Source organism: Protopterus annectens, chromosome 2.part0 (genome assembly GCF_019279795.1).
Source record: "Protopterus annectens isolate FY-2018-M chromosome 2.part0, PAN1.0, whole genome shotgun sequence".
Classification (NCBI taxonomy): domain Eukaryota; kingdom Metazoa; phylum Chordata; order Ceratodontiformes; family Protopteridae; genus Protopterus; species Protopterus annectens.
The window spans coordinates 1,235,213,028-1,235,239,275 of NC_056728.1; the positions used below are offsets into that span (position 1 = coordinate 1,235,213,028).

Genomic DNA, 26,248 nt, shown 5'->3' on the forward strand with positions numbered 1-26,248 from the left:
GTCAGGGGTGGACGACAGAATCACTGTCAATATATGTTGAGAAAAACCTGCATCCTATACTTAAGGAATGTACTACTGTCTTATTGGACACTAAAGATTTTTTGAAAGACCTAAGTGTACATTTGAAGGGTATAGATGACCAATGCTGGCTTGTTACTCTTGATGTAGAGTCCCTTTTCACAGTTATTCCCCATTCTTGGGGCATAGATAATGTAAGGGAACTACTTAATAAAAAAGGGATAGAAAATACCAAAATTCGACTTATTTGTACCTTACTTGAGATCATCCTAGGAAATAATATCTTTGTGTTTGGCGACACATTTTATAGACAGAAGGTTGGCGTGGCTATGGGCACTGCTTGTGCCAATAGCTACACCAACCTAGCAGTTGTACAATGGAAAACTGAGAATATTTTGACTTGTAACATTTTTGCTAAGTCTATTATATGGTACAAACGTTTTGTTGACGATATTTTTCTGTTGTGGCATGATAATGAAGATAATTTGCAGCAATTTCTAAATTGTATTAATACCATTACTCCCTTTTTGAATTTCACATACAAATACTCAAATAGAGAAATAGAGTTTCTAGATGTAAAAGTTACTAGAGATACACTCAATTATGTTCACACCTCCATGTACAGGAAACCCATTAGAAAGAATAATGTTCTACATAGTAGTAGAATGCATCCTAACTACACTAAAACCAATGTGATCAAAGGATAGATAGTTAGATGCATGAGGCTATATAATGATGATGATAGTTTGTCCCAGGCACTTACCCTGTTCAAACATGAATTTATTGAAAGGGGGTATAAAGCCAGAGATATAGACAAACAAATTAAAGTGGCTTGGAATGAGAGAAGAGAGAGGTACAAGCCCTATTATGATAGGACGAGAACCAACCAGGATAACCAAAGTAACTATGCCACCAGTCCCACAGTAACCAGGAATCCAGAGAATGATGTATTACGTTTTCCATTAACATTTGCAAGTAATGTCAGTACAGTCTGTGATATAATTAAAAATAATTGGAGCATATTGTTAAATGTGGATGAACTAGAAGGTGTTATAGGGGCTACACCATCATTTACCTTCAAAAACAACATGTCATTAAAAAGACAGTTGTGCTATAAGAAGTTAGATGGAGACCACTATGCAAGGTCTGATAGGCTAGGTACCTTTCCATGTAGAAGGTGTACAGCCTGCCCCTTCATATTTGGAGGGGGACAGTATACACACCCAACTAGAAAGTTCAGCATTGATACATGCTTTTATACAGACTGTTATAGTAAGAATGTTGTATACTTTGGTTTCTGTACAAAATGCCCAACCTATTATGTAGGCAAAACTAATCGGCTACTCAAAGATAAAGTCCTAGAACATGTAAGGGACATTAAAAATAAAAAAGAGACAATTGCGTTATCGATGCATGTTATAAAGGAGGGAGCCACACACACCTTCAAGTTTCTAGTGTTACATATCATACAAGATAATAAAATAGGTGGGAACATGAACAAGAAGGGATAATTAGGCTTCAGGCTGACAGACCACCTGGACTAAATAGTAAGGTTTCACTGAAACCTTTTCTTAGGAACAGGGCTTTGAAACATTGATTATTATGTTTGGTCACATCTTCTAATATTTGTACATATATTTTACAGTTTTACCACTATCTAATTTTATAGAGCATGTTTTTAAATTTTTTTCTACATATATTTTTAGTTCACTATTTATATGATTGATTGTTTATATAGTGTTTGTATACTGTATGCCTTTAACTTTTATTTATTCAATCAAGATGCTGTTAACTGATTGGATATGACCTAGATGCATCATTATTTAAACAAGAGCAGCAGTTACTGTAGTATGTCTGAGGAAGCAGAGAGGACTCTGTGAAAGCGCTCACGTTTTATGTTTTTACTATTTTGTATTAGTGTTGTTTTGCCGTGTGTATTCCAACGAGTTGTTGGCTTTTTTGGAATATTATACTTTTATCGTTGGTTACTTTATCCAGATTTAGGGGATCTGTGTTTGATAGTGACATTATTTTATTTATATTTGTTTGGAATTCTGTTTGCTTTTGACTCGAGTAACACTCTTCCCTACCACCATTAACATAATCATACCAGCTGCTATTGTGAGTTCAGAGTGCTTACATTGTCCTTGCCTTACTTCCTAAAATGTTTAAAAAAAAATTAACATTGATGTACAGTTGCAAACAGCAGTTTCTTGCTGAAAAGTATATACAAAGAGCCATTATGCCTGCAAACAGGTGTTTGCGCATGATCTTTAAGGTTACTAGCTGCTTGTAGATGAAACCACTTTGCTTATGTAGTAATCAGAATTAGCTATGTTAGTGAGACTGTCCACAGATGGCATAATGCAGAAGGAAAATATTATTCTAAACTGTGTCCTGATTAGTCTAATTCAAATTTGTGCTAGCTGAAGAAGGTAAGCCAATGCAATGAAACTGTCATTGCCGTGTTTGACCATGCATTTTAGCACTTGCCTTAATAGGTGCTAACTGTGGCAGTTTGATAGCCTTTTTAAACATGAAGCTCATTTAGAAAGTCATATATATATATATATATATATATATATATATATATATATATATATATATATATATATATATATATATATATATATATACTGCATGTAAAAAATAAAAGTGTCATACCATCTTTTTGTGTCATTTTTCAGACATGGATTCATTGCGCTGTCATGATTGGAAGCATCTTGCTGTATTTTGTGTTCTCACTCATTTTTGGAGCAGCATGCATAACGTGTAATCCACCATCAAACCCCTATTGGATCATGGAGGATCAGATGGCAGACCCAGTGTTTTATCTTGTTTGTATTATTACTACAGTCGTGGCACTCTTACCCAGGTAAGGCATCACACACACTATAATCACAGAATCATCACTGATAGTGCACAGCTTTGCTTGCTGAGTAAGGATTTGCTTTTGAAACAAGTTTATTTTACCTGATCCGAATGCTGGTTAAATAGGTAGATGCATCTTTTGTCCCTATAACTGTGGGAATCCCACATGGCTCCATCCTAGACCCCTTACTATTTAACATCTTTGTGAATGACCTGCCTGTACGTTCTGGCAACTCCCCCAACGTTCTCTAAACAGATGATTCTACTGTTGTTTGCACTGCAAAATAATTCATGAGCCTTAGTCTATCACTCAGCATGTTTTCTCATAAGTAGAAATTAGCTCAAAATCTCAAATCTGTTTAAAAATTGTGCTGCTTATCTTCAAAAGCTACACAATGCCATCACCAGCTCTTCTGTTATCTCCTCAAATTGCACTTCAATAGAAAATTTCTCTTATCCCAAACTCCTTGGACTGCTGATCAGCGAGAAGATAAAATTAAATATACACATGCAAAAAAAAAAAACATTCCACTAAGAAATGTGTAAATTCATCTTTTCTACTGTCTCATCCACCCTTTCTTATTAATCTATACTTTACCCAGCTGTCTAAACTAGAACAGATTTATAACAAAATTGCCAAATTTGCTACTAAAACTTGCACCCAGACCCTGAACCACAATGCAGTCCCAACAACTTTACTGGCTTGAATTCCCTAACTTCCTCAAAGGAAGTCATATTATACAAGCCCTTAAAATCCTTTACTGTTGTTATAAACTCCCTTCTGTAATGCAGCTACAGTCCTGGTATTGACATATACTTTGAAAAGTTGGTCACTCGCACATCTGCAGCCATTCACTTGCACAAAAAGGGTGTTTACTCCTGCTGTGTAACTCTTCTCACTGCATATTCATGAAATTTCAACCCCACGTTCCTTTTAAATCACAACTAAAAATCACATCTCTTTACCAACTGGATATGCCACTGTTCATCTATACTAGAATAAATCCTCCAAGCAATTGCTTTCCTCCATTTAGCTTTTTCATGTCAATATCCATCACTTTGAAGATGTAATACAAAATTGTCCCGAATACCTTCAATCTAATTTTCCTTTCAGTTGCTCTAACCTCTCTCATCACCTGTATGCATATTTCCTTAATGCACTTTCACCTCACCCATCTGTTAACAACTCCCTTTTCTATTATCCTTAAATTTTAAGGTTTATAGTAAAATGTTTTCTGTATCTCAAGATAATCAGATCAGTTCCAAAACCATTTTTTTTTCATTTTTTCCTTTCCTTTTCAGACACTTAAACTGTATCTTAAATCCCTGGGGTTGCTGTATCAGCATTTCACTTCTTTATCATTTTCACACTGTAACTGTACTGTATGTCACCATATAGATCTGCATTTTGAATACATTTGTGTGCATGTGTGTGTGTGTGTGTGTGTGTGTGTGTGTGTCTATATATATATATTTTTTTTTTTTTTTATACTGAAGTCATACATTTAAAAGATGTTAAAGTATGTAACTGTCTTCTGCATTTACGTTTTGTACAAGTTATAACTTTATGTAAGCCCATTGGAGCTTTTCTTCCTGGGCCTCTGCTGAAAAGATGTATTTAGCCCAGTCACTTCCTAGTAAACAAGTTCAAATAAATAAAAAGAAAATCAAACTAATGTTACAAACAAGGACATTATTGCAGTAAGTAGATAAAATCTTGTTGTTCAAAACAAGCAGTTTTGCTGTTAATCTTTTTTGGGGCATGAGAAAACTTTTTTTTTCTTTCCCCTAAAGAAACGTTCTGTTGTAACATGATTTAAAAAAAGTCAGGTTTGTCCCAATTTTCAGTAGTCAAGTACAGAAATAAACCAAAGATTGTTACAGCTGGTTTTCCTACCAACTCCTTAAACACTTCACTAATTAATAATTTGTAATCCAAAAGAAAGAAAGCACCACGGATCCACAGGCACTGAGGTTTAATAAATGACAGGAACCAACAAAAAAAAATGAATTGTAGACAGGACACAATAAAATCATTAATGTTCTGCAAAATATTGTTTTCGTCATCAACTTCGTCAGATAGCTGTTAACTTTCAGTCAGTCCATTTCCTTTATAGGGCTGGCAATTGATTGTCAACCAATGAAATGTAAAATTCAGTTACATACAATGTTAAATGTTTATACATTTAAAATGGTGTCTAAAAATGTCTAAACCAAATCATGACACTCTTTGAGACTACCTTCTTGAACTATGGATTTATATTTTGACAGGTATATACTTAGATGAAACACTAGAGGGAGCAGTTTTTGTATTAATTCAAATCTTAATTTTTATACGTTTTCTGTAATAATTATTATTGTGTTAATGTTTTTAGATTAGACATTGGTGATTTTTACTTAATATTTAGTGTCTATATTATATGTTCTGTATTTACATTTTTAGACACCATTTTAAATGTATAAACATTTAACATTGTCTGTAATTGAATTTTACATTTCATTGGGTGACAATCAATTGCCAGCCCTATAAAGGAAATGGACTGACTGAAAGTTAACAGCTATCTGACGAAGTTGATGACGAAAACAATATTTTGCAGAACATTAATGATTTTATTGTGTCCTGTCTACAATTCATTTTTTTTGTTGGTTCCTGTCATTTATTAAACCTCAGTGCCTGTGGATCTGTGGTGCTTTCTTTCTTTTGGATTTCAAGTTTTGGTTTGAGCACCATCCGTTTGTTTAACTTCACTAATTAATGCTAGAAGTACTGACTGTAAAACAGGAGATTGTCATTTGTTAGTAGAAAACTTGAGGTGGCAGTCTTTGCTGAATCTTGAATGTGATTCCATCCTAATATTCCACGCTGTACATAAATCAACCACCCTAGAAATAATAGTAGTTGTGGAGTTACTGTATTAATAAGAGATGCGTATTGATTAAGTCGCAAGAAGATATTCCCACTTACAGAATTCTTATGGTTTACCTAGAAATACATTGGTTAAAACATTCACTGCCCTGTAGTGCATACAGTGGTTGTATGTGGTTTGTATGTAGAAGTCGTCTGATTTGTCTCATAGCGACAGTAGTATTTTTGTCTCTGATTCTTTGCAGTCTGACACCTGTGTTATAAAGGGAGGCTTTAACTACTCAAGAATGAATTAACCATTGCATCTCTCTAGGATTAATTATGTACACAGTTTATTGGATTTTATGAGCTCCAACAGTTTACTTCAGTTAAAGCTACACTGTTGTGTTAGTCCGATGTACTGGACCTCAGTACTCTGTAGTAGTAACATAATAACCTGCTTCAGACTACATTCTGACTCTTCTGGGTAATTTGGATAATGGTGGTGTATTTTTTATATATATAGAAAGGTTGTTATTGTTTTCAAATCTAGAAGTGTCTCAAAATGCAGTCTTCCCACTTTTCAAAAGGAGACTGTTACTCCATCATTGATGAGATAAGCGCTGAAGATATTAGCCTGTTAAGTTTAATGATTTTTTGCGCATTTAAATGTAGTTACTTTCTAGCATGCCAGCACAGAGGAATTTTGAACCTCATTAGTGCAGGTCCTGACAGGCATGAATAAGTCAGCTAAATTTGGCAATCTGTGAATTTTTAAATATACTAAAGGCAGCAATAACACAAGCTTGTTACGATCACCTTTGTGGAAGCTAATATCAGATAACTTTTTAATCACAAGTGAAGACTTTATGAAATGTTTGTTTTCTAAATGCATGCTAACACCAGTCAATTTTTTGTAATGTATATTAATAGTTGACCAAAGAAATAGCTAGGAATAAGAAAAAATAAGACCAGTCATTTGTACTTATTTTAGGGATAACCACAACATACTGTTTAGCTATTTCCCAAAATTGAAAAGGAATTGTTTGGGACTTTGGACAGGAGCATAGCAACAAGGCATTTGCCACCATCATTAACTTTTGATAACGACACTGCTTTTTTGTTTAAAAGTGTATTTTCATATTACTTCAGTAAAGACATTCTAATAGGCAACTCAAACACCATTCCATCTGGTACTTGTAAATATAACTTGCCATATGTGAAACAGTTATTTTCAATATTAAAAAAAGCAAAACTTAATGTGTGTTAATAAAATTCCCAGAGTCATTTTAGCATCTGTGAAAGTTCATTTAATTATACTATTTCAGATATTGTTTACCAAACTACTAAACTGTTGTCATGATATTTTGCTCCGAAAGAAAGACACATCTGTCCAATGCATTTGATTGTAGACCAGGTAGTTTAGCATGTATATTGTGAAACAAGGTGTTGTAGGGTAGTGTTCTGTCAAGTAGTCTCTCCAGAAAGTTATGCTTCACAGGCATATTTCAGGAAGGTTTTTCTCAAGCTCCTCCTCACAAATCTCATGGAGTACCTTGAATTCATTAGTACATGCCTTGATGTGAGTAGTTCTACTATGGAAGAATTTTTTAGATCTTGTTAAAAGATTCACTGCCATTTCTCAAACAGGTAGAGTTTCTGCACTAAAACAGCAGTGTAAATGCGCATATTTTGTGGCCTGGGTTGCTGGTTTGCTTGAAAGAAAAACTTGGCATCATGGTAAAGGTCAGTACATTTTCATGACCAGATATCATCCATTGGTTTCTGACATGGTTGTTAGTGGCCCCTTTCAATTGAATATCTTTTTTCTTTGATCTACTTGACTTCAAATATTTGCACTTCAAAAGTCATGATATTGAAATAGGTGTGTGTTGAAGCAGTCCTGCATTGATTTTTTGCTGCAGTATTTGATGGTCGTTGAATAAGATTTAATTTTTATGAGTGTCTGTGTAAAGTATTCATTTAAATCTGGGACACTGCCTTTGTATTCACAACTATGTAACATATTCAACTAGATTTATTAAAGATATTGGGTACTCTGGCACTTCAGTTGCTCCTGCAGTGTTAGACTTGCACAGCCTGTATGATGATTCGTGGGAGATGACCAAGACCAAGCAGTGAAGCAGCACACAATGAAAGCATCATATGATGACTTCTCACCTCCCAGATCTACCCCAGAGTGCACTTCTCCCCTCACCGTGGTCCTTTTTTTCCTGAACCCAGACATGACTGGTATTTTGCACTTCATGTGTGATGGGGTATAGGTTAACCCTGTTGGGACCTAGCAGGAAGAACCTTCTGCTTTCTTCCCAGGAGTCCTTTGGGGTTGAGGGAATCTTAGGGACTTAAAGGTCATTAACAGTACAGCCAGCCGACTGTGGGGAGAGGTACATTGCTATGCAAATTCCAAAGCCAGGAGGGCTTCTCTGTTAAAAGTACTATGCATGTAAATCATGTGAAGACAGGAAAATTATTCTGCTGTTATGCTAAGTGCCTTACATAACACTAATGTCTCCAGTTACTACATCTGCCCTTTAGTTACTCTCCTTTGTGGACACTTTCTAACACCCTGAAGTCCTCTGTGGGATTATGGTATGGTCTGTTAAGTTCTAGTCAGTCAGTGGAGTATTTCAATCAAAACTGATATGTATATAAAACAGCTGTTGTGGGGAAAGAGAGGAGCTCTGTTATTTAACGCAACATTCTTTGTGGTTGTTCAGTCTTCATTGAAATGGTTCATCATTCATTTAGGATTCCATCAACTATTTATACAAACATCCAAAATCACCAACTCTGCTGGGGACTCTGTGTTTGCTAACTCTGTTGGCAACACTTGGAACTCTCTTCCTGCTGATCTTACTCTTGAACCCTCTCTTGCCCAGTTCAAAAAAAGCCTCAAGCTATACTTTAAAACTCACTGGCTATGTCCTTGTTCAAAACCTGACTAGATCCTCCTCTGTAGTCTGTAATCTTGTTACATTGCCTAGTCAATTCGTCAACACTAATTTAAAAATGTATGATTATACTACCTGCTTGCTCAACTGGAGCCTGTAAACTGTGTGTAACTTGTAATCATTTTGTGATTTTTACTGTATATTCTACCATGGAGCTTTTCTACCTGGTCCTCTGCTGAAAATGGACATGTATCCAGTCGGACTATCCCGGTCAACAAATGTAAAATAAATAAATAAATATATATATATATATATATATATATATATATATATATATCTGGACCTACTTCAGTAGATCAAATTAACATAACATTAAAATGTAAAACATCGCGACAAGAAGAGTGAAATTACAAAACAGCATATAGTCCAAATCTGACTCACAGGATGCCGAAAACCAGCTGCGGATGTTGTAGATAACTTTTTTTTTTTTTAAAACCTCCTAGCTTTTCAGTGGAGATCTTCTTAGAGTGAAGATGGGGAAATTCACTCTTTTCCCCACTCTAGTGCAATCTCGGAGTTGGTATATATAAGTTGCAGGGGGTGTGGGGGGGTGCAGGGAGGCTTGCCTCCTGCAAAAACGTAAAATAAAGTTGTGCAGATAAGCAGAATATCACTTACTTTGTTTTTTTGAAAGTTTCCTAAGTCGAGACGTTCCGTGTATGGTGTAAATGTTCACGTACATGTAAGTTTAGTTTAAAGGGACAGGTTTCTATTTCTGTTCAGTGCTTACTTAGATGTAAAGGAGTACTAGATTAAATATGTGTGTTTCAGTGTTCTATGTTTTGGGTTTTTGATGGTTCACTCTTTTGCAGTGTCGATGTTCTTGTTTTGATGTTATGCATTTCGGTGTAACGTTAATTCTATCTACTGAAGTAGATCCATATATATATATATATATATATATATATATATATATATATATATATATATATATGCTGTTCTATGGACTAGCCAGAGATAAATCCATATGTGGTGAAGAGGAGTCTTGAATCCACTCATTTTTGAGACCTTTCTTGAAGAGTGCCATATTAGTACCTACCTATGAACCTATATGACCCTGCTGGACAGAGGCTCAGGAAACTAATCTAAAAGGGAGGCGAAAGCCAACACATTCTGGCTAGGCTTATAAATGCCCTTGGGCAGATAGCCTAGTACCTACCTATGAACCTATTTGTAGCATTGAAGTATTAAGATTCTAGACCTTCCACTAGAGGCTAAAGATGTTGATATATTTGTCAAAGTCTACTTGTACTACATGAGGTCTTATGGTTTTCATTTGTCTGTCTTATACATGTCTGTTCTAGTGGATTAGTCTTCGGACAAGCTATCCACAAGTGGTCTCTGTGAAGAAGACTCAACCTGTACATCATTTATCTCCAAAATGTTCCACTGAATCATTGAGATGCTGTGGATCATGCCATAACCCATGGAGGATTTCAGGGGCTCAGGATCTGTATGACACCATATACGTTTAACTACGTTGCTGCAGTAACAAGGGTTACAGCCACAGAAGCTTCCCTTGGTAGGAATGCCTGGCTGAGACTCTGCTGCTTCTGTGAGGAACTTCACCTGCATATTTTAGATAACTCTCTTTTTGGGACAACATTTCTTGAGGAGCCTTCAGGTGAAATGTAATGTGGAAGGTGTGTTCATATTTTCCTTAACTCTTTCTTTCCTTCTTGGTCAGGAAGAATATTGTCCCAAAGCCACCAGAAGAGGATACTCGCCAGCAGAAAAAAGAACCCATCCAAATCTTTGTGAATGCATGGAAGAAGCAGATGTAGCAGGCGGGCTTTGCAGCAGTCCCGAATACTAGCCAGGACTACACACGGGGGAGTGGTGCTTGTTTTGCTTAGTACGAAGAACCATCACCGTGAACAAGTTGTTTGTCATGATCAGACAAGGTTATATCACAGAGCTAGTAGGCTGACCCCTTCCCCCCATCAAGACTTTCTTTGACTACCCTGGATAGATTGGTGTCTGTGGAGCTTCTTGCACTATCACAACCTTCTCAGCACTGTGATGGTACCTGGACTAGTCTTGGAACATGTTTTATTCTTATGTTTCTTTCTTAAAAAAATGTTGAGGTATTTTGGTCCACCTTGGACCTCGTACTTAAGAAATTTTAAGGCGTCTTGTCGTACGTTGGACCTCAGTCACATACATAACTAAGCATGTATATCCTCTACATCAAGGTGTTTTTCGTGATGTTCATGTTGCAGTCAATGCTTCTGAGATTCCACCATGCTGGCCTGACTTTGATATTTAATTTTCCTTCCTGATTTCATCTAATGGTCTCCCAGTCTGGCACCAGAATATTGGTAGTACAAGATGGGCATCAACTGGCAGGCACCATTTTAGGTCATTCTTGCCATACTTGTACATTCATATGCTGTGCAAATCAATGTGTGTCCAGTGTGTCTGAAAGTTCCCAGAGATTTTGAATAATTAACCAATAAAGGGAAGCTTCTGTTACCTTTTGTAATCCTTCTTTGTGTTGCATAAGTGTCTTAATAGTGGTACTGATTCTTGCAGACAAATGCCATGCAATCATTTTCACATCCGGTGACGTTTCTATTTAGAACTACAGCTCGACACAGATGGGTGTCCTCTTTATGCAAGGTTTACCCTGAGGTGCAGTCTCCTGAATGAGCTAAACCTCCCTGGGACTACTTTGCTCAAAGGGAGTGTACCTGGTCCTGTGTCATCATGGTATTGGCCTGGACTCCCAAAAACATCCCACATAAGTGCAAGCACTCTGGCAAATATTTGAAGGAGAAGAAATGGGAAACTGACAACAGTCTGACTGAGTTTGTTGATTTTCTATAGTCTGGTAGCTCCAGGATAGGAAAGGCCCTTTTACAACCTCCGTCTTTTGTTTTTAGTTGAAGCTGCTGTTGCAACCCATCTGGAGGCTGTCATGCCTTTGGCTTTATGCATTTCATTCTGTACTGAAACCATTGTGACATCAATTGTCTGAGATGCCTCTTTAAGGGCTCTTTTAAGTTGATACATGGTTTCCGCTTCGCGAATAGAAGGATGGTGTCCATTCCCTGGTAATCTGAAAGGAGGATGAGAAAAACATTCCTTGGCTTCTACCCACAGTCTACTGAAACCTTTTTAGGTCGCCCTCACAAAGCTCATCGACGCTGAAACCAGCACCCACTAGCTTACCTTAGCCTAGATCTGACATATCCTCATTCCAATGCTTTACCTAAACTTCATCTGAAGACTACTTCCAACTGGCTCAGTACTCCATGAGCTTTATTAAAGCCAAGCAGCCAGTACTGGACATCCCAGATATGTGAGACTCCTGAGGAAGGAAGGCTTGATCATGCCTTAGAGAGGATCATTCAGATACCCCAGATCCAGATAAGCTGTCCTGCGTCTTCCAGTTGTCGCCTTTCAGATACCAAGGACACCCTTTCCTCTGCTTCACCATCTCTCATTTGGAGTTGCCCTTCTGTGGGTGAAGGATGAAGTCTGGTGGAATTTCAAGGAACGCTCTGAGGTCTACCTGAGGTATAGAACAAAGTTGAGCCTCACAGAGCCTAAACCATTTGCTGTTCTTCCAGCCTTAGATGTCCTAGGAGATGCATTCATCTGTGCATCAGTGTTACCAGACTTTCTTTTCCCTGCACCAAGGAAACTCTGGTTGTTCTGTAGGGTCCAAGATTTGTCCGATCCAGCAGTGGTATCCTTGGAGTCCAGCAAAAGACCATCTGTTCTTTCATACAGAACTCCCATTCTCAAAGTTAACTGCTTTGGAAAAAGTCTTGCACATATGCTACCCTGTGTTTCAGGACCCTTAATTGCCAGACCTACATACCCAAGTTTTATGAATTCCTCTTGGACAAGGTGATAGCTAAAGTAAATGGCATCAGTGGTAAGGACCTGGACCAGATTCTTGGCTTGTGCAGTTCTTTTCCCAGGTGGCCAAACACTCCAAAAGTGTGTCTGTGTTGCAGTGGCTGCATCACACACAGCAGCAGGTACAGAATTACCGATTGGAAGACATCCCTGAGTGTGAGTACATAGCCCTTGCCAGAGAATGTGAAGTCAAAGCTCCTTAGTGTCCTTCTAGACAATAGCCTCCACTCCAGACCTCATGCTGAGAAAAGTATTCATGAGTCTGGCATAAAAGGGAAAGACCATGCAGTCAGTCTAGCATTTTTTTTTCTATTCCTAAGCTCTATGATTTGGCAGAAATTTCAGCTATGCCAGTCATTGCAATTTAGGTTCTGCAACCAGGGCCTGGACAGGGAGGGTGTGCTGTGACCATTCTCTAAGGTCTGCTTAGGCACACATTAGCCCTTATGCTCTGGACATATTCCAGCAAGTTATGACTGCAGCAGTAAATGTTATAAGAAACAGTGTGGTTGGGTTAGGCATTTACCACAACTGTAGAAGATTGAGTATATTCACGTTTACAGTCCTTGTTCTCTCCCAACATCCTTTATTACCCTGCCTTTCACCATCATGTGGTTGAGGTGGGCACCCTGTATCCTTTATATGTCCTTCTATATCACTGTTGCAATATTCCTAACCTCAGCGTTTTCCTGACAAGGACAGCCCAGTGTCTGGCCAGTATACCAAAGCCTTTAGTACTTTTAGGCATTGTATGTCACACGTATGCTGCCTGTGCAGTATGTTAGGCATGGAGGTGACATACAGATGCGCACACTCAAAACTTCTTTGCCACTGGTCTGAATGCCTTTCTGCTATGCTTGTTACCAACTCACATTTCAGATAAGTGCCCTATTGAAATTTCTTATCTTTTTTGTTCTTTAGTGCTGTTGGGTTCATGTTATCCAGAAAAAGAACATGTCAGTGTGGGAGACGGATTTCCCCCATAAAGACCGTCATGACCAGTTTCTTTTCTGTTTGAGTGCTTCCCATGACCATACACTGTTCTATCTGCCAGGCATTTGTCTCTAGGAGCCACATAATTGTCTCTTCTCTTTATCCATTTACCTTGAAAACCAGCCTCTTAAGCTGTTAGCTCAAGATGCTGTGGCAGAATCCAGTACAGAGGGTCAGTCTGCCAAGAAAAATGCCAAAAAACTTAGGTCTGATACTGCTGTCTATCCTCCCCTGGATGTCTCTGTCAAGGCTAGTGAAAGCCCAGAGGATTGTCCGGTGATTGCTTTGGATTCCTCTGCTGCAAACCCGTCAAAGGACAAGATGGATTTGACTTCTTGCACATCCTTGGAGGTTTTACAAACATCTTCTCCTGATGTTGAGGGGGATCCTTTGCTGATTATATCTGAGGGACCAAGAGGGATTCCACAGATCTTAGTTAGGGAGGAAATTCCTACTACACTTATTGAATGTCACCAGGGGTCTGACCCTCCAAGGGTGTTTCGTGCGGACATTCCACAGAAAAAGAAATAGAAGACCAAGCATATTTCCCCTATAGTTAAAGATCCCCAACGTAAATATCAGGATTTTACTCGGGGGGGGGGGGGGTAGTCAGTGCTTTGATGGCTTTAAAGCTTCCTCAGGGGGTGCATGTGCCTGTCCTCCCTGGTCTTCCACTCCTCTTAAAAGACCCAGGGATCTGGATTCCTTGGATGAAGATCTGGATTCACAGAAAGAGTTCTGGCTTACTCTTCTCAAATTCCTTCCCCCTTGATCTGTGGTTCAGTGGAAGAGGACTGTATTAGTCCAGATTCCCCTTGAGAGGAACTCTCCTTTGGGGATAGTATTTCTCACATGATGGACTTTAAGTGGTATTGTTTTCAAGTCTCTGACATTCAGAAAAGGTATTATGTGCTCCTCCAGATGGAGTCTTTTAAGCCATCGTTTGTTCATCCTGTTTTGGCTGCCTTTCTGGATACCGTCTTAGCCCCCTGCACCCAAGAAACCTGCTATATTTAACAAAGTGTCTGTGGAATGTAAATTTATTTATAAATGCCTTTCTTATGACCCTTCTGTAGTATCTGTCTCTTCTGAAAAGTCCTCCAGGTTGTTGCCCTCTACCAGGTTGCTCCCTTAAGATGAGGCTAGTAGGGCTATGGAGAAGCTGTGCAAAAAGGTTTATACTTTTGCCACTTTATCCTTTCGGGCCTTCAACTACAGACTCGTATGACCAGATATGTCTTGATCCTCCTTGCTCAGGTTTCCAAAGTGATCTCTGACATTCCTGATTCTGAGAGGAAGGTTTCTGCCCTTTCCCTGTTGGGCGCTACCTCGCAAGTTGCTCGCTACTCTATCAGATGCAACTGCAATGTGGCTGATGCCCCCTCCGGGGCTGCTGCCTTTAGTTCTCTTATGAGGCATTACTCTTAACTTCATATTTGGACTTTGCATGATGACATTAAGACCAGTTTATTGGATGTTCTTGAGGTAATACATTTTTTTTGGTGCTGCTGCTGAGCTTTTCAAGTCTCTCCAGGATAAATAAAAATCTGCCTAAGCAGCAGAGACCTCCAAAGCAGATACCCAAGCAACCGCTACCCCAAAACAAAACATGTACATGTGCAACACATAGCTCACAAAGCCAGTGTGCCGAACAGATACAAACCTTAAGGCTAAACAACACACCTCATACACTTGTAATAGGTGACTATCGTCAGGCACACGGACGTCCCACTCACCAAGCTGAACAAGGAGGAGGTCACGGTGAGCTGCCTGTCGGGCGCTAGGATCCGCCACATAACACAAGCACTTAGGTCACTCCAAGGCAAGTACAAATATGACTCGGTCATTGTCCATGCTGGTGTGAATGACCTGAGACTTACCTCCCTGGACTACATGAAAAGAGATACACAGGAGCTCTCTGAGCATGTAGCCCAGGCCGGTATGACCCTGACCTTGAGTAGCATCTTACCCTCACCAAGAATGATGCCACAGTATGAAGACAAGATGATCAATTTCAACAATTGGCTTAAGTATTGGTGTCATTCAAAGGGGATCCAATGCCTGTTATGCTCAACAAGCCACGATGCTTCGCTAGGGACGGCTTGCACCTGTCACCCCTGGGCTTTCGGATATTGGCAAAGGCTCTTGCTACCCCCATAGTGCCTTTTTTAGGCAAGGCTCAAAAGACAAACCCACCTCCATAGGTATCACAAGGGATAAGAAACTAAGAGTAATGCTACTCAACGCCAGAAGTCTAAACCTCAAGATGCACGCACTCGAAACTTTCCTTAGCATGGAGAACATCGATATCTGTGCAGTAACAGAAACCTGGTTCAAGGCTCCCGAGAGCACCCCAGCACTACCAGGTATACACTCATATATGCTTTTTTAAAAAAAAAAAACGGACCACAACAAAAGGAGGAGTAGTATCAGTGATCAAAGATACCCACCGCCTTCAGGTTGGTGGCACAGCACGAAGCATCCACCATTATATTGGGTGACTTCAACTACCCAAACATAGACTGGGAGCATTATTCTAGCTCCAACACCCTAGCCCAAAGGTTCCTAGAATTTATAAACTCAAATGCTATGGAACAACTTGTTACCACTCCCACAAGAGGGGAAAACATACTGGACCTGATCATCACCAACATGGGGACTCTATGCTCCAGACCAGAAGTGTATCCCCCACTGGTAAGATCAGACCATAAACTAATCTCACTGGATATTCACATCCCGACTCCACCCCCTGCCCTGAAAACCACAGTGAAAACCTTCTCTAAAGCAAATTTCACACTCCTCAAAACCGAGGTGGAATCCTTCAAAGCCCTCGGGCCTGTGGGAAATACGGCCCAGACCACAGAATCCTTTATAAACGCATTCTATGAACACCTTCAGGAATGCATGGATCATGCAATCCCAAATAAAACCAAGACCCAATCCTCCAAAGGCAGACGTCCTGTCTGGTGGACCCCAGCCATAACCAAGCTATACAATAGAAGGAGGAAGCTACTACATGATAGAGCAAAATCCCAAAAAGGGAAGGCATCTCCGATCAGTATTAGCAAAAAACTGCGGGCACTCATAAAATCGTCTAAGGCCAGCTTCGAGAGAAAAATTGCACAGGACACTAAGTATAATCACAAGGCTTTCTTTAGTTATGTTAGGAACCTGGGTGGGAATTCCCAGATATGCTCAGAATTAGTCCAAAATGACAAAAATACACGAACCCACAGACATTGCCAACATCCTAGCTGACAGGTTCAGCTAACCCCCACCAAAAGGGCAAATATCTATCCCAGCAGAGTGCTGCCCCCCTGTCATCTCAGATGCTCAGGTAAGAGCTGCCCTCTCCAAAGCAAAAAACACAGCATCAATGGGACCAGACGGTGTCCTGGGCTGCGTCCTACATGAACTCCAAGAAGAGCTAAACCCAAACATAAAACTACTGTTCAATCTCAGTCTTACTACAGGATATGTACCCAAAGAGTGGCATACAGCAATAGTGGTCCCTCTCCACAAAGGTGGTGCCTCAATGGATCCTGGAAACTATCACCCCATAAGCCTGACTAGCTTGGTCTGCAAAGCTATGGAAAGGATCATCATGGACCTCATAAATAAAGATATTGGGGACCTACAGACACTGGATCCTACCCAGTTCGGCTTTGTTAAGGGCAGATCCTGCCTCTTAAACCTGGTTGATTTCTTTGAAACAGTCACCAAGGCCATTGACGAGGGGAAGGTGGTCCACACAGCCTACCGGGACCTCGCAAAAGCCTTCGATGCAATACCCCACTTGGGCATTATAGATAAGCTCACCAGCTTAAATATAAACCCCTATGTCATTAGATGGGTTGCAAACTGGCTCAAGGACAGAACCCACATGGTTAGAATTGCTGGAGCCATGTCAGACTCCAAACCAGTTACAAGTGGCGTCCCACAAGGCTCAGTCCTGGGACCTCTCTTGTTCGGTATATATTTCTCAGAGGTACAGGCCAACACAGAAGGACTGTGGCTGACCAAGTTCGCAGATGACTGCAAACTGGGCGCCATAATCGACTCTCCAGCCGACACAAGCATCCTCCAAAAGGGCCTCGTAGAAACAGACAACTGGTGCCAGAGCCATGGCCTCAAGCTAAACGCCAAAAAGTGTATAGTCATCCCCTTTGGCGAAAACAAAGTGCCCACAAATTACCACATAGGTGGTAATCCATTAAGTACAGAAGAAGTAATTAGGGACCCAAGTTGATAGCAATCTCTCATTTGACAACCACGTGGCCAAAGTGGTTAGAAAAACATTTTATATAGCCCACCTAATCATAAAGGGATTCACATCTAGATCAGGGGAGGTCATCGTGCCTCTTTACTCATCCCTCATCAAGCCCATAATTGAGTACAATGCCCCTTTTGGGATGTACCTTACCAGACACCTGCAGCAACTGGAAAGACCCCAAAAGTACCTCACCAAGAGGATCAAAGGGCTCAAACAGATGCCATATGCTGCCCGGTTAAAGAAACTCCAGCTCTACTCAGTGGCATACCGCCTGCTCAGAGGTGATCTGTGCCTGACGTATAAAGCCATGTTCAACCCAGAATTAATGGACATGCTGCACCTCAGAAAATCCAAATCCCATCGAGCTACGTGCTCGAGAGACTTGAACCTCAGCACTGAAATAAATAGGACATGCTGGAGGGACAGATTCATAACCCAGAGGCTCCCTTCACTCTGGAATAAAATCCCAGTCCAGGTTAGGCAGAGTCCCTCATTGACTCTCTTCAAGAGGAATCTTGATGAGTGGATGGGAGATCGTAGGTTTACCCCAGGTATCACTTCTGTGTTACTGTTAGACAGAGGCACAGTATACTAACCTCGAAAAAGGGCATAGCAAAATTAATTTAAAATGGGTGGCAAAAGCCAAACACACTCTGGCTAGGCTTATAAATGCCCTAGGGCAGATAGCCTAGTATGAACCTATGAACCTATAAGGGTGTAAAGCCTTGTACGAGTTGAAACATACTTTTGTTTCTCCTATTCCCAAGTTTCAGAGGAATTATCCCTCTAAATCTGCTTTTGTTCATAGGCAGTGTTGCCCTCTACTTAAGTGAAAAGGGGTTCTAGACATGCGCCTCCTGCTAAGTCTACTCAGACTCCTATCTCCCAGAAACCTGTTTTTCAAGGAAAGCCAGGGTCCATTTGACAGTTTGTTTCCCCCTTTCCCGTGGCCAGGTTCCCTTATCCTCCCATTTTTCCTTGTCTCTTCCAAACTGTTAAGGATCACAACAGACTATTGGGTTCTGTCCACTGTCTGCCAGTGATATTTTATGTTTTGAAAATCCCTTCCTTCCTTTTTGGGCATTCCACAACCTCCTCAGTATATGTTACTGTGCAGCTAAATTTATAACTGAAAAAGTTCTACCACAAGAACACAGTGTAGTGAGGGAAAGGAAGGGGAGAAATCAAATACCTTCATGGAAGTATCGAATAGAGAAAACTGTGAAGCAATTAAGACAAGAAGTGTCACCATTAGAAGACTATAGAAGAGGGAATAGATCAACAAAAATACTAAGAAAGATAGATGTGATAAAAGCAATATGCAGTTTTAGAACAGACCAGGATCTATCATGTACTATTGCGAATATACTGAAAATTTCAGCACAGGTGGAAAAACTTAGAAGATACGAAGATAAATATAAAGGAACAGTGCAAATATGCAATTTATTGATGACCCAAAAAGATTTTATAAAGGACTGGGAAACAAGGTAAAATGAATTGAAAGGCTGCCAAAAAAGAAATATATACATTTTGGAGAAGTGTCTGTGAAGATCCTGTGGAACATAACAAAGATGCTAAACGGAAAGAAGAAGTAAAAGAAAGAATAAGAAGTTTAAAGGTAGAGGATATGAAATTGGTTAAAGTAACAGCCAGAGAGATTGAAACAAAGTTAAGAAAAGCCTCAATTGGAAAATCCCAGGCCCAGATGCAGTGCCTAACCTTTGGTTAAAAGTATTAACATCTTTGCATGAAGATTTAGCCATGAGTAAGAACTATTTATATGCAAACCCCGAGCAGACACTAACCTGGCTAACAAAAGGAAAAACAATGAATGAACCTGCAAGCCACTCCAAAAATTATAGACCAATAACTTGCCTACCGACAACATATAAACTATACATGGGAACTGATGCTGACAGAGTTTAGTCATTTAGAAGAAAACTCGATTATGGCAGTAGAACAAGAGAACAATAAAAGAGTCGTGGAATAAAAGATCATTTGTTGTTAAAGTCATAGCGGAGTACTGTAAAAAGGCCAAGAATCCAAGTATGACGTAGATTGACTACAAAAAAGCATTTGATAGTATCCCACATTCATGGATAAAAGTGTGCTTAAAAATGTATAAGATACACCCTACACTGATCGACTACATTACACTGACCATGAAACAGTGGCAGACCACCTTGAAATTAAGCCATGGTAAAGGACAAATTATTATCCCAGGGATAAGAATTTTCAAAGGGGATATTCCAGGGTGACCCTCTGTCACTGTTTCTATTCTACCTTGCCCTTAACCCATTAAGCTGTTTAACAGTTTAGGCCACGGCTATAATCTGGCTCCTAGAAAACAATAAAGTGTGAAGACTTCTCATCATCTCTCTGTCGATGATTTAAAACTGTATAGCTCATCAGATGAGGACCTGAAAACAGATGATATAAGAACGTCATTTGGTCTTGATAAATGTGCAAAAGCAACCTTTAAAGCAGGAAAACTGCAGCACCAGGAAAACATCAGTTTGAGACAAGAATGTGATATAAAAGAACCTGAGCAAGAGGGAGTGTATAAATATTTGGGAATTGATGAAGGATCAACAATAAAACATGAGCAAATGCAAATAAAACTTAGAAAGGAATACTTTAGAAGAGTTAAATTAATCCTGAAAACAACATTGACATCTAGGAATAAAATCCAAACTGTAAACCAATTTGCTGTTCCTGTCCTAACTTACAGTTTTAGAGTGATTGACTGGCCCCAAAACATATTGGATAGATTAGATAGGAAAACAAGAAGGATGCTTCATGCTCACCAAATGATTTATAAAAATCAGTCTGTACCAAGGTTGTGTGTTCCCCATTGCGAAGGAGCGATGGGCCTCCTTGAAACTTATTACATGTATAGATCTGTAATTTTGGGACTTCACACATATCTGCTGATCTCACAAGACCCAAACATAGTTAAATACTGTTGAAACATGAGGAGAATAAATTTAAGATGACTTCTCTGATTAATCTAGCAGAAGCATATCGGCATCAAGCAGGAATGGAAATCGCATCAGAATTAGATAAAAATCAGGCAGCAGCTTCTTCTTCCAGCTTTTTTCCCAGCTAGGGGTCGCCACAGTGGATCACCTGTCTGCTCATGATTGGCAGTAGAGTTTTAAGGTGTTGAGTTGCCAGCCCAGCGCCCAACCTTCCACAGAATGCACACACGCACACACTCACACTTCGGGCCAATTTAGAGTGTCCAATCCACCTACAGCATGTCTTTGGGATATGGGAGGAAACCGGAGCACCCAGAGGAAACCCACGCGACCACTGGGAGGACATGCAGACTCCACACAGAAGGCACCCCAGCTGAGGATCGAACCGGAGAACCTTTTACTGTGAGGCGGCAAAGCTAACCGCTGCACCACCGTGGCCGCCTCAAAAATCAGGCAGCAGCTGAATGTGCCAAAAAAACGAAAGAATATAAGGTGAAAGACCAGATGAGAAGGCAAGAAATGTGGAAAATGCATAATTATAGTTGTAAGTATGGAACACTTCTGGAAGAACCTCATGTTGATCAGGAACAAATGCAGTAATGGTTAAGGAGAGGTGAATTTAAACCAAGAGATGAAAGGTTAATATTGGTGGCCCAAGATAGTGGGCTACATACACGCTGGTTTACAAAATTCATTGAACATGTGGGGGAAACAGACAAATGTAGGTTTTATAAAACCAAATTGGAAACAGTCGCACACTGTGTTGCTGGTTGCGACATACTAATGACAGAAGGACTGTATACTGAAAGGCATAATAATGTGGCAAGACTGTTGCATTGGTGATTGTACAAACATTGTGGTATTGAAGTGGATGAAAAACACTGGAAACATGAGCCACAAAGCATCATAGAAAATGATGTTTATATCACATGGGATCACCCATTACCAACAGTTCAAAAGGTAGGTACTAGAAAACTGGATAGTGGCCCCTGAAAAGAAGACAAAAGTAGCATTGATCGTTGAAATCACCACACCCAGTGACTACAGTTTGTTGCATACAGAGACACACATAAAGTCCTAAAATATCAGGATCTGCAGACAGAAATGAGAGCGATGTGGAAGAAAGATACCCAGACAGTTCCAATAGTAGTAGGAGCAATAGATCTTATAAAAAATAATCTACAGTCATATTTCGATATGTTACCAGTCCATGTAACTCCATACGAATTGCAGGAGGAGTCATTACTGGACACATTGCGGGTGCTATGAAGAGCACTTTTGGCTGACATCAAAGATTGAAACAGTACTAATTTCATGAGCTTTAATCGTACTTTGACTTAGGAATGGGTCCATTCCTGTCATGGTATTAGAAACCCAAAAGATTTGGAGAAATTAAAAAGGGAGGAACATCCCATCTTCCCAGAAGTGTTTCATTCTATTCATGCCATTACTAAAGCTGTTGCTACTGCACAGGTAGGAAGGGGTTTTTATTCTAAAATGTTTTTGGTTCCACAAAAGGAAGGCACTTAGAGATCAATTCTGGATTTTTCACGGCTCAGCACCTTTCTCAAGATTCCTTTCCTTTAGATATTGTGTCTTCAGACTGCATTTTCCCTTCTCTTCTCCAGTCCTTTCTGGTCTCTCTGGATCTCAAGGATGCCTACCTTCATATTCCCATCCCTCTCCCTTTCAGGAAATTTGTATGTTTCTCTGTTTCTTCCTTGCATTTTTAGTTCTGTGCCTTGCACACTTTGCCCGTCACTCTGTTTCAGAATCTTAATTTTACTATTTTCATGTTATAGAGCCGGGGATTTACCAAAAACTTCCAGAAGTCAGCTCTGATGTCTTCTCAGGATCACCAGACCATCTCCACACTGACATCTCTGCCTGCCCCAAGGACCTGTCTCTCACTGCCTTCTTCCCCTGGCTTTAGTCATGGACAGGGAATCTCTCAGTGCTGTTGGGTTCATGGCTGAAACCATTCACATGCTCCCTCTTGACAGGCTGCACATAAGAAGGCTTCAGTGATACCTCATGTCAATGTTGCTCCAATATTGCCATCCCTTGGACTTCCCGTTGCCCTTCCCTTCCTTCCTCAAGCTTCTGAGCTGGATTCATCAACTTTCTCTCAACGTGGGACTTTCTTTCTGAGCTTCAGTCTCAACTCAAGAGTTCTTTACAGATGCCTCAGACAGGGGATGGATGGCCTCCTTCGGCCCCCTCAAGGTTCGGGGTCTCTGGCCTCTTCATCAGAGGTTGGATCATATCAGTGTAAAGGAGATAAGGGCTGTGTTTCTGGCCATTCAATTTTTTCACCCCCTGTTTCATCCCAGGCCCCTCACAATTTTCACAGGCAATACCACAGTGATGTGGTATGTCAACAAGAAAAGGGTTTACAAGGTCCTATCATCTTTGCAGACTAGCTCTTTAGGTCGGGGATCTGGTGTCCAATGTCATTGTCACTTCAGGCAGTTTACATTCTCTTGGAGCACAGTCTAGTGGCAGACTCTCAGAGCAGTTCAAGTATGCAAGCTCACAAATGGATGTGTCTCAGAGATATATTCCTGAACATTGCCCATCAGTGGGGTATTGGGGTATTCCTCAGGTAGATATTTTTGCCACACTCCAAACAGACAAATTTTATTCTGTCCCAAGTCCTCTGGTTAGACTCCCTGTCTTTTCCTTGGAAGGGGATGGTTCTGTATGGCTTCCCTCCCCTTCCTGTCTTACCTCAAGTCTTGCACAAGATCAGGCAGGACTCTCAAAAATCTTGCTAGTGACTCCCTTTTGGCCCAGGCAGCATTGCTTCCCCTTCCTTCTCACTTGGCTAGAAGCAATCACCACACGTTACCTCAACAGGGGGATCTTCTCACACAAGACAAGGGGTCTCTTATCTATCCTCACTTGTCCACTCCAGCTGATGCTGTGGGTGATAAGATTTTGACTCCTTTCTTGTACCTGTTTTCTGAGGATGTACTTAGGGTTTTGCCGGAGACAAGGAAATCTGGAAATCATATCTTTCCAAATGGAAAATATTTTTTTCCTGGTGAATTTTTTGCCATCAGGATCCCCTATCTGTAGAGTTTCTATCTTATTTGATCTGCTCCATGCTGAGTTAGCATATTTTCAGTGCAGATAATACCGCGAACAAGAGTGATAACACCAGGAATCTCAAAATAATCACTCGAGGTGACCATTCATAACAAAAAAAATATAGAAAATCACCACTGCATCACGGCACCACAGAAACTGGATAAATTAGACATAATGGTGATTTTCTATATTTGTTTGAGTTTAGCATATTCTTCAGTTAAAGCTCACTTGTAAACAGTTTTGCTTGCCTGCTCTCAACATCCTCCTTTGGCCTCTGTCTTGGAGATAAAGTTGATTCTTAAAGGCGTCCTTCATATCAGGCCTCCCAGGAAGCCTATTCTGCCTTCTAGGGACCTCAGTTTTGTTCTAATTAATTGACTCAGGCTCCTTTTGAACCTGCTTCTTCAGCATCCTTACAATGTTGTACTTGGAAGACTGTTCACCTTTTGGCTCTCATTTCAGCCAAGAGACTGTGAACTACAGGCTCTCATGGCCATTCCTCCTTTCCTAGTTTTTCAAAAAGACGGGGTGTCTCTTCATGTTACTCCTTCTTTTATGACCAAGATGGTTAATATGAGTTCCCTTAATCAGTCTGTTCATCTTCCCTCTTTTTACCCCTTCTCAGCAGTCTGCCCGTGAGAAGGTTCTTTACCTCTTAGATTTGCATAGACAGCTCAGATATTTTTTTGGCAAAACTAAGGTTATTCACAGATCTGAGCAGTTTTTTGTTTCCTTTCATCCCAGGTCTTTGGGTATGGCTGTTTCTAAGCAAACCATCTCTTCTTGGATTTCTAAGGCCATTTCTTTTTGTTGTTCTTTTCATGAAAAGTGTATTTCCTCTTCAGTAAATGCTCATTCTGTTAATGCCGTTTCCTCTTTTGGTGCTTTATTCAAGGGGCTTGGATACCAGTTCCACCACTGAGGCTGCTACTTTGTCCTCTTCATACCTTCACTAAAGCATAACAAATTGGATGTAATTTCCAGGGCCAAGGCTGGCTTTGCTCGGACTATCCTGCATGGGTATCTGGAGGGCTCTTCCATGCCATCCTCCTCCCAGGTTTCCTCTTGAGCTTTTGTACTCTTCCTTAGGTTCTGAATACTCAACCCTCTCCTTTTTTCTGGTCCTGGATGTGCATGTTTTTCCTTGTCCGTAGGGACATTCTGTTCCTCCTTGGGCTTTTCAAGTTCTGAGCATGTGACCATACATCACCTTTATGCCTTGTGCCTTGCATGTGGTTCATACCTGTGATGTACGATGCCCATAAATATTAAAGGCTTTGGTATACTGACCAAAACATTCAGCTATCCCTGGTAGGAGATCCCTTAGGTTATGAATACTATAACAGTGAAGAGAAGGACATCTGTTATGTTGAGATTTTACAAATCTGTACTTTCCCGCTCCTTTTCTGTCAGTTTCCATCCTGGCTGCCACATTCATCTGATTCTGACTAGAACCAAGAGAGACAGATTAGGGCCTTGTGGATGAATGAGGACAAGTCCCCTAGCCCCAGCTGTGTTTTGGGGCATAAAATAAATCCCTTGTCTAGCCAGACTAACAAGGATAAGAAAACGTGATTTGACAAACTCTACTCTTATACCATTGATGTCTTGACATCAAAGTCAGAGATAGTTAGCCATAGCCAAGACTGAGAAGATAAAGCTCTGGAAGTTGGGCCAGTGTGATGTGCTCCTGCTGGCAGGAATCCTAGACATGAAGACTGCAACAGTTAATATACCTTAACATCTGCAGTTATTCTAAGTTCATAACACCAGATGGTGACCCTGTAGTTCCTGATGCTATTGTTTCTTTAAGATGTGTGGCTTGTTTTGCTGAACATCAGTCTGTATGCAATATACAAATGTACACACATTCTAAATATGATGTTTTTACTGGACATGTACAGATGTGTGTGTGTGTGTGTGTGTGTGTGTGTGTGTGTGTGTATGGATGTCAGTATATTGACAAGTGAACTCATCAGACTGCAACTGACTGAGCACAACTAGTTGACAGCAGGCTATTTAAATTAAAAAGAGAGAGAGGAGAAAACATGGTCTTTGTGGGGGTGGGGGGGGGGGCAAAGTCTCCCTGCACCCTCACAGCCCCTGCTAATTATATATACCAACTCTGAGATCCCAGTACAGAGGGGAAGGGCAAGTTCTCTGATCTCCACTGCACCGTGCTCTCACACAAAATCACAGCAGGCATGTGTGATCAGCTGCTGATGTTTTTCTGGTTTGAAAGACTGATGTTTGACAGCTTGGTGGTGACCCATATAAATATGCATTTTGAAGATCTCAGTTAAAGTACTTTTAAACACAGTAAGATAAA

The 26,248-nt window shown here is 40.3% G+C and overlaps 1 protein-coding gene across 1 annotated transcript in view; it reads left to right on the top strand.

Moving 5' to 3' along the window:
* Positions 1-26,248, top strand: part of ATP10D (ATPase phospholipid transporting 10D (putative)) — a 596,301-nt gene that overhangs the window by 566,753 nt on the left and 3,300 nt on the right. The window contains exon 20 of the mRNA XM_044060391.1: positions 2,706-2,893. Coding sequence (XP_043916326.1) covers positions 2,706-2,893 — 188 coding nt within the window. The remainder of the gene's footprint in view (positions 1-2,705; positions 2,894-26,248) is intronic.